Source organism: Argentina silus (genome assembly GCF_951799395.1).
Source record: "Argentina silus genome assembly, chromosome: X".
NCBI lineage: Eukaryota > Metazoa > Chordata > Actinopteri > Argentiniformes > Argentinidae > Argentina > Argentina silus.
In genome coordinates, this window is record NC_139653.1 from 10,851,037 (window position 1) to 10,862,509 (window position 11,473).

The 11,473-nt window shown below is 43.1% G+C and overlaps 1 protein-coding gene across 1 annotated transcript; it reads left to right on the top strand.

Moving 5' to 3' along the window:
- Positions 1 to 41: 41 nt before the first annotated feature.
- On the top strand, positions 42 to 10,990 carry msh6 (mutS homolog 6 (E. coli)). Its single transcript, XM_083695989.1, has 10 exons — positions 42 to 361; positions 748 to 950; positions 3,135 to 3,313; positions 3,905 to 6,473; positions 7,413 to 7,693; positions 7,875 to 7,992; positions 8,087 to 8,176; positions 8,554 to 8,708; positions 8,863 to 9,062; positions 10,813 to 10,990. The coding sequence occupies exons 1-10, from the start codon at positions 114 to 116 to the stop codon at positions 10,892 to 10,894; spliced, it is 4,125 nt and encodes a 1,374-aa protein (XP_083552115.1). The 5' UTR covers positions 42 to 113; the 3' UTR covers positions 10,895 to 10,990.
- The last annotated feature ends 483 nt before the right edge of the window (positions 10,991 to 11,473 follow it).

Here is an 11,473-nt window from a genome sequence, read left to right on the forward strand (position 1 = left end):
TTTCCCGCGAACATAGCTGCGTGCAGACGGACATGACAGATAGCTTCTAGCTTACTGTTAGAAAAGCGTCATTATTACCTTATCATTAGCCATTTTCTTATAAAGCTAGCGCTATGGCCAAGCAAAGTACCATATTTAATTTCTTCATTAAGTCTCCGCCACCAGTCTCAAAGGCGAAGCCAAGTCCCTCTCCTACGGAGGCAGACTTGCCATCCTCTGTGCGCAAATCGAATTCTCCTAAAGAGGAAGCTAACCATGCATCTCAGAACACTAAAAAGACCACGGCAAAAAGTAATACGAAAGCGGCCAAAGGCGGATTCAGCAAACTCTTTGGGAATAAAACGCCAAAAACGAAGGAGAGGTAAGTCAGTTTGCTAGTTAGATAGCTTGCATAGCTGAAATGACTTGACTTGGTAGAGGAGATGGCTCGCGAACACTGCGCAGTTAGCAAGAGTTAAGCTCCTTATGTGTGGCTACTGGCTAATAGATAATATAAAAAGGCAAATAGGGTCCGCTTGATTCTCTCGCCCTGTTGAGGGGAAGGGACGTTAGCAAAAGAAGAGCTAAACACACGTGCTGGGAAACATCTTCTGATCTTCATTGACTGAATGCATACATTAAACCATTAAGCATATCATACCATGCTATAACAGCAGCGCCTAACATCAGTACCAAATGTATGTAGATAATGAGGGTAATTTCACGTGAATGCCTGAAGGTTGCATTAATATTCTCAACTTTTTCCAGCTCCCCATGCCTCTTCAGTACAGGTGCATTGGTTTGGGCAAAATTGCAGGGGTACCCTTGGTGGCCCTGCATGGTCGTTCTCCAGCCTCTGAGTGGGCAACAGATGCGCGGCCGCGGTAAAGACCAACAGCTGCATGTCCATTTCTTTGATGAGCCTGCAACTAGAGGCTGGGTCAAGACCAAATGTATCCGGGAGTATCAAGGTGAGCAAGCTCAGGTGTATCCACAAGGGTTATCACAGATACATTTTTGCAATGACTGGTGTGCACAGAGCTATAAAATACCTTACAAAACAGAGACATCACAAAAACACCACATGACATAAACATTAAATAGTTCATATGAATAAGATTGTTGATACAGCAATAGTCTTTCCAAAACATGCCTTGACAAGGATTTTGAATTAATTTATGGAATGTCATCCTTCTTAAAGGGGAACAACTATACATTTGGGGAATTTGTCTGTGCCTTAACCTCTCTGACTGCGCATCTCTCTCACTCGGGGAGAGCGGAGGTAGAGCAAAAACAAAAGCAACATCACAGGGTAACAACTCCCTTTCTCACTAGCGCTAGATGGGAGTCTACAGCAAAAAAAAAAAAAGCAAACCGACTATGCTCCGGAAGCCCAATTGATGCAGAGATACGGCATATGCATTTTCTGGTGTAATATTGGGTAGTGGGTTCGCAATTTCACCTTTTCTGAGCTCTCTGCAAGAAGAAAAGAGGAGTAATAGGAGCCCGTGGACATACTGCGCATGCATGCAGTAGTAACAAAACGCTTTGCAGAGAGTTGGTGTACACGTTACTCCATAGCTGATCTCTTGGATTTGTTATTTAGCTACCTAGTTGGCTGTCTTTGTTGACAAATGTTGTAAAGTGGCTAATAACGATGGTAATTGCTATAAAAAAAAGGGGGAAAAATGTTACTGATGACTGCTACAACTTGGACAGGCAAGCGCAATTATTGGGATTTAACAAACCCAAAGGCCATCAGCCATGTCCGTCATCAGCTGCGTCAGTGGAGAAACATTAAAATCCTGACGCCAGGTGCACACCAGGTTTTTGTTTCATTGTTCGTTGTTTTGAGGCAACTCCCCTGTTGGAGGTGCCGCAATCTTGAGGATGCAGCATTAAACCAAAGTGACGAACTTGAGTTTCCCTTTCAGCCTCGAACCAGTCATGACTATTCAACAAAACAATAACAACAATGTTTGAACACCTCGCATTTGGAAAAGTATGATTTATTTCGAGCAACACATTATTTCGCTATGTATCTCAGTTGATTTCTGTTGATTGAAATGAGAGCTTTCATGAATCAATCACAAATGTTAACATGCCATGTGCAATGATGAGAATAAAACAAACTATATTTTCACTGCCCGTACCCAACAAGTTATTTGAACACCTCGCATTTGGAAAAGGATAAATTGTCTGGTCGGAGAAATTCGAAATGATGTCCTTGGATAAACCTTAATTTAGCTCTGTCCTCGGGCCCATACTGCTCTCCCTCTATACCAAATCTCTTGGCTCTGTTATTTCCTCACATGGTTTCTCCTACCACTGCTACGCAGATGACATTGAACTCTTTCTCTCTTTCCCCCCTTCTGACTCTCAGATGGCAACACGTGTCTCTGTAATGTTAATGTAAATGTAACTTCACACCGTGTCTACGGTGCGGCGGCTTTGTAGTGCAGCCGCGGTGTGCAGGGATTAAATCCCTGCCCAACTGTACAGTATGTTGTTGGTTGTGCTGAAGTGAGTTGTATTTGGAAAATCACTGGTGTTGTACATGCATAGTAAGCCGACAGGCTCCTTCGCTTGCCAGAGAGTAAAACACAATATTATCTCATAAAATGCATATGCCGTATCTCAGAATCGATTGGGCTTCCGAACATGGTCTCTTCACTGTGACAGAGCATTTATTTTTTTCTGGGATGTGTTGTATTCTACAGAGTTCTATTTAGAGCTGCAGTGAGAGAAGGGGAGTGTAACTCTGATGCTGCTCTTGTTCTCACTGAGGTGAGAGATGCACACGTTGACACAGTCCTCCAATGAGTTAGAGAGGACACAGACACATTTCCCAAATTTGCAGTTGTTCCCCTTTAAAGGTAGACGTCACGCCTGTGAAAACAGAGCAACTTTCATCACATATTGTAGTGAACAACAGTGAACGAGAGCATTCACTTGTTTCACTGCCCTCCGACATAAGATGGCAGAGTGCATGTGCCAATCACATTCAACGCTACACAATCTCTATTCTCTAGTCTGTTGCAGTTTTTGAAAGTCTCTGGCAACAAGCCCTGCTTGTTTTGCTATGACGCCATATCCTAGAGTCCTTTTAATATCCTTTATTATTTGTTCTCTCTTTTTTGTTCTTCTCTTTTCAGGTACAAACAGCCTTGATGCTAAAATTGGAGGGCAGTTTTACAGTGGCAAACCTGTAATTCGCAGGGCAATGGAGCTTGCGGACCTTGCCATGTCTGACAGCATTGAAGAGAGACTTAAGATACCTGTCTGCATGGATCCATCTGATGAGGAGGAAGAAGAGGATGAGGAAGATATGGAGGTGAGCTAAAATATGATTAGCAATAATTGGGGTCATTTTGTGTTATTCTAAGAACAACAATAGATTTGTATTTGAAATGCAATTTCAAGTCAGTATCATAAAAACATATTTGGCCACACTTTACATTAAGTTGCCCCAATACCTATGTAGTAACATTAAGTACTGTAGTAACAACATTGTTACATAGTCATTAGGTAATTACATAGTATGTGGAGAGAACAGTCCTTTTTCCACTTGTGAATTAACATTCACCGCTCAACTCCGTTGCTATTCAATTACAAATAGATTACCAATGTACATTGTTGTTACTAGTGTAATTAGAGTTAATATTACATGGTTATTGGGGCAACTTGTAAAGTGGCCAAACTTTTCTTGGCCTGTAGATTAAGTTGATTGTGTATGTTTTATTGATCTTGCTGTAATGATCATTTAGGATTTTTTTTTGTCTCTGACTGATTTAGCACGATTGCTTAATCATGAAATGCGAAGTTGTAGAACATTTTCAAAGCTGCAAGTGGACGTTAAGTTTGCAAGTCTCCCTTTAAGATGTGATATTTCATTAACTGTGTAATTTGACAATTGTTCTGACAGCTTGATAAATCAACACTGACAGATGAAGAGCTCACTGATGAGGAGGAAAAGGGGGTGAAAATAAAGCCCAGTCGCCGTTCAACTCGTGCTGCAGCAGAACAGGGAAGCAAGCCCAAGCGGCGTCGCATTGTGGTAGCCTCAGACAGCGACGGATCAGACGAGGAATTCAACCCTGAAAAGGCACAGGCCAGCAGTGAGGAGGAAGAGGAAGGGGAAGGGGTAGAGAGTAGTGCTGAGGAGGGGGGAGAGAGTGAATCAGAACTGGAGCCAGACAGCCCAGTCAAGCCTGTGAAACGCAAACGCCCTGCGGAGAAGTCTTCTAAACCAAAGCCCAAGACACTGATTACTCCTACAGGGGCACCTAAGAGAGCCCCCCCTGCCATAATAGCTGATGCCAAGTCTCGGCTGTCAGCTTTTTCTGCCCCTGACAGTTTTGAGAGCCAGGCAAACGTGTCAGGTGGCAGTGGAGGAGCCACAGCTTGGGACCATGAGAAGCTAGACTGGCTGCAGGATGGCAAGAGGAAAGATGCCAGAAGACACAGACAGACAGAGGACGACTATGATCCCACTACCCTTTATGTGCCAGAGGACTTCCTGAACAGGACCACACCTGGCATGCGCCGCTGGTGGCAGCTGAAGTCTGAGATGTTTGATGCTGTACTCTTCTACAAGGTGGGCAAGTTCTACGAGTTGTACCATATGGATGCTGTGATTGGGGTCAATGAGCTGGGCCTCACCTTCATGAAGGGCACCTGGGCACACTCTGGCTTCCCAGAGATTGGCTTTGGACGTTTCTCGGATGGGCTGGTGCAGAAGGGCTATAAGGTGGCCCGTGTAGAGCAAACGGAGACCCCAGAGATGATGGAGGCTCGCTGTAAGACCATGATGCGGCCCACCAAGTTTGACCGTGTGGTGCGGCGTGAAGTGTGCAGGGTGATCACACGAGGCACACAGACCTACAGCGTGCTGGACGGCACCCCCTCAGAGAGCCAGAGCAAGTACCTTCTCAGTGTGAAGGAGAAGACAGAGGAGGAGAGCTCAGGTTGTTGCCGTGCCTACGGGGTCAGTTTTGTGGATACTTCTGTGGGTTATTTCCATGTGGGCCAGTTCCATGATGACCGCCACTGCTCCCGCCTGCGTACCCTGGTGGCGCACTTTGCCCCTGCCCAAGTGCTCTTTGAGAAGGGGAACCCATCAATTGAAACACGTAAGATTTTTAAGGCTTCCCTGTCCTCTGCTATGCAGGAGGGGCTCACTGCAGGCACACAGTTTTGGGATGCTCAAAAGACCCTCAAGACCCTTGCAGAGGAAGACTACTTCAAAGAGAGTGTGGGAAAGGATGAGGAGACGGGGGGCAGTGATCTTCCTACAGTCCTCAAATCCATGACTTCTGAGAGCGACTCACTGGGCCTATCTCCTAAAGAGGGCTATGAGCTGGCCCTGTCAGCCCTGGGTGGGTGCATTTCCTACCTGAAGAAGTGTCTGGTGGACCAGGAGCTGCTCTCCATGGCCAACTTTGAGGAGTACATTCCTGTAGATGTGGAGATGGAGAAAGTGACGGGCACGTCCAGCTTCTTTGCCCAGACCCGTCAGCGCATGGTCTTGGATGGAGTGACACTGGCTAATCTGGAGATCCTCCAGAATGGATCAGGAGGCATGGAGGGGACTCTGTTGGAGCGCCTGGACACCTGCTCTACCCCCTTTGGTAAGAGGCTCCTCAAGCAGTGGCTCTGCGCCCCTCTCTGTAACCCCACATCCATTGGAGATAGGTTGGATGCCCTTGAGGACCTAATGGGAGTTCAGGCCCAAGCTACAGAGGTCACTGAGCTGCTGAAGAAACTTCCAGATCTGGAACGGCTCCTTAGTAAGATTCATAGCATAGGCACTCCACTGAAGGGCCAAGACCATCCTGACAGCCGAGCTGTTCTTTATGAGGAGGTCACCTACAGTAAGCGCAAGATTGCTGACTTCCTCTCAGCATTGGAGGGTTTCAAAACCATGCAGGAGATCGTGTCAGTCCTGGCACCGGTCACAGAAGAGTTCAGGTCCAAACTGCTCCTCCAGGTGGTCAACCTGAAAGCAGATGGTAAAGAGGGCCTATTCCCTGACCTCTCTGCAGAGCTTCAACGCTGGGACTCTGCTTTTGACCACCAGAAAGCTCGCACCACTGGCGTCATCACCCCCAAGTCTGGCTTCGACCCAGAATTTGACCAGGCTATTAGCGGGATCAAGAACTGTGAGCGAGAGCTGCAGGAGTACCTGGACAGACAAAGGAAGAGACTCGGTTGTAAAAATATGGCCTACTGGGGCACAGGCCGAAACCGCTATCAGATGGAAGTGCCTGACAGTGTTTCAGATAGAAACATTCCAGAAGAGTATGAGGTGAAGTCCACTAAGAAAGGCTGGAAACGCTACTGGACTCTGGAGATTGAACGTCTGTTCTCTGAGCTTCAGGGTCTGGAGGAGAAGAGGGATGCAGCTTTGAAGGACTGCATGAGGAGGCTCTTCTACAACTTTGACAAGAACTACAGAGACTGGCAGATTGGTGTGGAGTGCATGGCTGTGCTAGGTAAGCATGATCTCACACAGGCACTTTACAAATAACAGCACATACACTGTAGCAGTGTGTGGAACCAACTCTTACTCTATTTGTGTAAGGTAAAATGGTAGAAAAACAGAAAGCATTGAGCTGCATTGTGTAAGATTTGGTTGCAGGTGTTGGTTGCCCTAAATATGGTTTCTGCACCTGTTAGGTCAAATGTTCTATCCTATATATCTGATCTGAGCCACCTCTTTTTCTCTGACATTTTCTTTTGCATAACATTTTATTGAACATCAACAGACAGAGGTAACATTCTCCAAAGAACACAGTTCAACCTACACACTTGCCAATGAATACTGCTCTATGATATTTCAGCACCACTATTTTTGTCCCATTACAGCCTCACATTACTCGTCCAATTACCTGACAGTTTTAGCCTGTAATGAAAAGTCTGGAGCACTGGAACTGGCTCTTGGGGGGTGGGGGGGGGACTATTGCATTGTTAATGATTTGATCTTCACTGCAGCTACATAATGTGATTCTCTAGCGCTGGGCCATTACTCAGCTAAGCATTGTGTTTTGTTCTGTTTACAACAGAGCTACGCTACCAAAATAACCTTTTTTATTTATATATATATATATATATATATATATATATATATATATATATATATATATATATATATATATATATATATATATATATATATATATATATATATATATATATATATATATATATATATATATATATATATATATAATATATATATATGAATTAACACCTAGCCTCCTCTGTTACTGTAATTAGACCAGGAAACAACTGTGTTGGCATTCAAGGCAATTTAGATAACAACAGCTTGCACATTTGTTTGATATACTGTATGTTTGTCATACTCTTTATTGGTTGGAGTTATTTTTGCTTTTATTGTGACTGATTCAATACTCTCCCTTTACTCTTTTTAGATGTGTTGCTGTGCCTGTCACAGTACAGTCAGGGGGGAGATGGACCCATGACCAGACCACAAGTGCTGCTCCCAGAGGACGACAACCAATCTGCACCCTTCTTGGACCTCAGGGGATCCCGCCACCCCTGTGTCACCAAAACATTTTTTGGTGATGACTTCATCCCCAATGACATCTCCATCGGCTGTCCTGGCAGTGAGGAGGAGGAGGAGAAAGGACAGGCCCCCTGTGTACTGGTCACAGGGCCCAACATGGGCGGGAAGTCCACCCTCATGAGACAGGTTGGCTCCCTTGGCAATTATACTTCGACATCGTTCAGCTGCTACATCCTGTGTTACACTTTCATACATGTTGGCTCTATGTATTGTTAGCCTCCATATATGTGTACACCATTTCAAGTTAGTCTTTCTGCTTGATGTACATTGATGTACATCCTTCTGCTTATTTGTGCTCCTCCTCCAGTGTGGACTAGTGGTCATTCTGGCCCAGATTGGCTCCTATGTTCCGGCTGAGAGCCTGAGGTTTACCCCTGTGGACAGAGTCTTCACCCGCCTGGGTGCATCAGACCGCATCATGGCTGGTAAGTTGTCAAATTAACACCCTGGTATGTCTGTCATACCTGAGTCACAGGACTGCCTCCTGGACTTAATCTACCTTAAATCTGTCTATTCTAGGGGAGAGTACCTTCTTTGTGGAGTTGAGTGAGACAGCTAGTATCCTACATCATGGGACCAGACACTCCCTAGTGCTCTTGGATGAACTGGGTAAATATATCTCTGCCCTGAACTACGGCCTGTTTTGCTGAGTTTAACATGGAATTAATCAGACTTTATTTACATAGCATATTTCATACACGAATACAATAAAATGCGCTTCACAAGAAAAAATAAATAAAAAAACAAAGGGAGATATTAAAAACATAAGATAAAAACGAAGGACGGTAATGAAAGTAATACATCTATATGTATATCTATAAAGCAATAGAAGTTCAAACAGTAAAAACAAAGATTGAGAGGACTGTAGGGACAAATGCAAGGAACTACAATTAGAAGAGCTACAAATAACTGAAAGACTTATATATGGGCACTCTTGTTTTGTATGTATAGTTGGCGAAAAGCTCAGCTGTAACCTTGTTTTGCAGGTAGGGGCACAGCCACTTATGATGGCACAGCAATTGCCAGTGCTGTGGTGAAGGAGCTTGCTGAGAGGATCTGCAGCCGTACTCTCTTCTCTACACACTACCACTCTCTTGTGGAAGACTATGCCAACAACCCTGCAGTGAGGCTGGGACACATGGTGAGGTCATACACAGGCACCTCAAACTACCAAGAAACCTTCTCATACACATACAATTGGGCATTTTTACCTACACACAGCATTTCATAGCCATTATTGTCTCCAAAGTTTTATTTGCATATGTGAGTAAGGATTTCTATGTTTCTGCCCTCAGGCCTGCATGGTGGAGAATGAATGTGAGGACCCCAGTCAAGAGACCATCACCTTCCTCTACAAATTCATCGCAGGTGCGTGTCCCAAGAGCTATGGCTTTAACGCAGCTCGGCTCGCAAACATACCTGAAGAGGTTATCCAGTCGGGACACAGGAAGGCCAAGGAGTTTGAGAGGAGCACAATCAACCTAAGAGTCTTCAAGTACGTATTGTATTTACAATTTGTGTCCACAGAATATCTTGTGTATCGTCAATCATGTTATTCCTTGAGGGCAGAATCCTATCTCATGTTGCGCGCATTTATCTCTACAAGTTGATCCTAACATCAGATGCTTGATTAAAAAAAAATTGATAATTGATCATTCAGATAAACGCATCCTAACTGGTTTTACGCACCGTTTCTCCCGCCACCTTAGTTCAAGTGAGGAGGTATGGCAAAGCAGCTAAATATAACTAGCAACATGGATGTATTTCAATGTCTACAGAAATCAATATTTTTCTACTTTTTCTCAAAAATCCAAATGTTGTGATATGAAATCTGAAAACTAGGTTCCTATAATAATCTGCCTTTACATTCCCCATTAATTATCAAGACCATTCAGGCTAAACTGTTTTATCATAATCGTCACAGTCGGTCTTCTGCATGCATCTTTTGCAATGGGGAGGAGAAAGAGACACGCTCAATTGTGATTAGCAAGAGAGTTCATAAATATAGATCAGCCTACTTTTTTTGTTGGCCAAAATATAGTGAGATGCGCATGCAAGTCCACAATTCAAAATGGGAAAAGCAGGGAACATTGCATTACTGGACAGCTCTTCAGGCTTTCCTGTGCCTGTATCATCAGCATCAATCTCACGGACAACACCACATATATAGGAACTTTGATTATTCTTCTATTACACTTTTGACTTGAAAATGTGCTTGACCAAAAAAACTCTACAACACATTTGTTGGCTTCTCAACCACAAGAACAATTTGCATACTTTGCCAGTACCTCCCATATACTGAGATAAGCGGTTGTGTCGTCAGTTAGGATACGAACAACTCAAATGAATAAACTGCGTAGTGAGCTTGACTTCAGCAGGGGCAAGTTAGGATTTCACCCACAGTAAACATAATGTAACCTCAAATCTTTGGACTGTGAGGAGCTTAAATTGACATGTTGTCTCTACACTCACATCAAATGATGAATATGAGGCAAAAGTACCGTGTCACCTTTTATTTGAGGGGATTTGTTTGTTTTTAAAATTTATAAACAAAAGCACTTTTGTATTTGGTCTTGCTAAATTGAAAAATCATAAGTATGTGGATAAATTAACATTAGTTCATATTATATTTAGTCTAAAGGTACGTATTTGGTCCCATGACTGCATCCAACCTGTGACAATGAACAGTGTGCTTTTCTGTAATTGGCCAGAGATGATCTCTCCCCCTCCCTGTTTGATCAGAAGACATCTGACATTATCACACTTATTATTGCACATTTTGTCATTTTTATTACTTATTACTGAATTGTTGTTGCTGCTTTGTTGAGTGTGGAGCAAGATCAAAAAACATTTCACTTGTCTATTACAACTGTATGCGATAAGTGACAAATAAAATTGCATATTTTCTAATTATGAATGCCGAAGTAATTTTAAGGGACATGGGACCAAACACTAACCTTTTTGGCCAGTCTACACATATGTATGAACATACCCTCAAATAAAAGGCCACATGCTATAGTTTTGCTTAATTATCCCAAAATTCCAATTGTAGTTTCACTATCCAAAAACTTTATCGTGAGATTAATTATTCTGCTACTTAATACAGTGCTGTTACTGTCCTTGACAACGACAGTAATAGGAGTTGTCTAGCACTCATATTCAAACATATTTTTCCCTAGAGCCATATATTAGAAATATATATTGTGCATTTATGGCTTGGATTTTTCCATCCTTTTGCCTCACAGGAAGCTCTGCCTGTTTGCTGAAGACCTCACAGCTGATGGCGCACATTTTGCCTCATTGGTCCGGATGATCGGCAAGCTGTGAAGGAGCACTGTTTCATGTTCTCTTAGCTTTGTTGTCTTTGTATTCTCCCTTGTTCTTCCCCCACTCACAAAATAAATCACTACTGTAATGATCTAAGGAAGTTTTTTCTTTTTTTTTTTATAAAAATGACCACTTTCCTCTTATCTGGGAAATTAAACCATTTTTAATTCACACTAGCATCTACATAATGGTTATTGAATACTCCACAATATATTAAGTCTAGATGTTATGGTACATGCATACAATTCAGGCTGTATGAGAACCACAGTCACCAATACACATAGATGGGGTGGGGGGGCAATGAAACCATATACAGCTGTATAGATACTTATCTCAGCTTCAGTAGAGCAAGAGCCTTACTTTTCAAAAATCTCCAACAATATTTTTTAATCCAAGTGAAAAAGCCCATTGTTATCCAGAACATTCTGAGCTGTGGAGCTTACTGTAGACACCAGTGACTTGTTCCTCTGTCGTTTACACTGAGAATTTCTCTTCGGTATGGTCAAAATGAAGGGAAGTGTGTTTATTAACATTCAGTGTTCATTAAAGTCCATATTCAGCTTGCCAATAAAAAAGTGA

What these genes read in the sequence shown, in the direction of transcription:
- msh6 (XM_083695989.1), top strand. Translation starts at nt 114, where the DNA reads ATGGCCAAGCAAAGTACCATATTTAATTTCTTCATTAAGTCTCCGCCA. An exon ending in ACGCCAAAAACGAAGGAGAG is followed by an intron (nt 362 to 747) that starts GTAAGTCAGTTT and finishes AACTTTTTCCAG; the next exon opens with CTCCCCATGCCTCTTCAGTA. An exon ending in AGGATGAGGAAGATATGGAG is followed by an intron (nt 3,314 to 3,904) that starts GTGAGCTAAAAT and finishes TTGTTCTGACAG; the next exon opens with CTTGATAAATCAACACTGAC.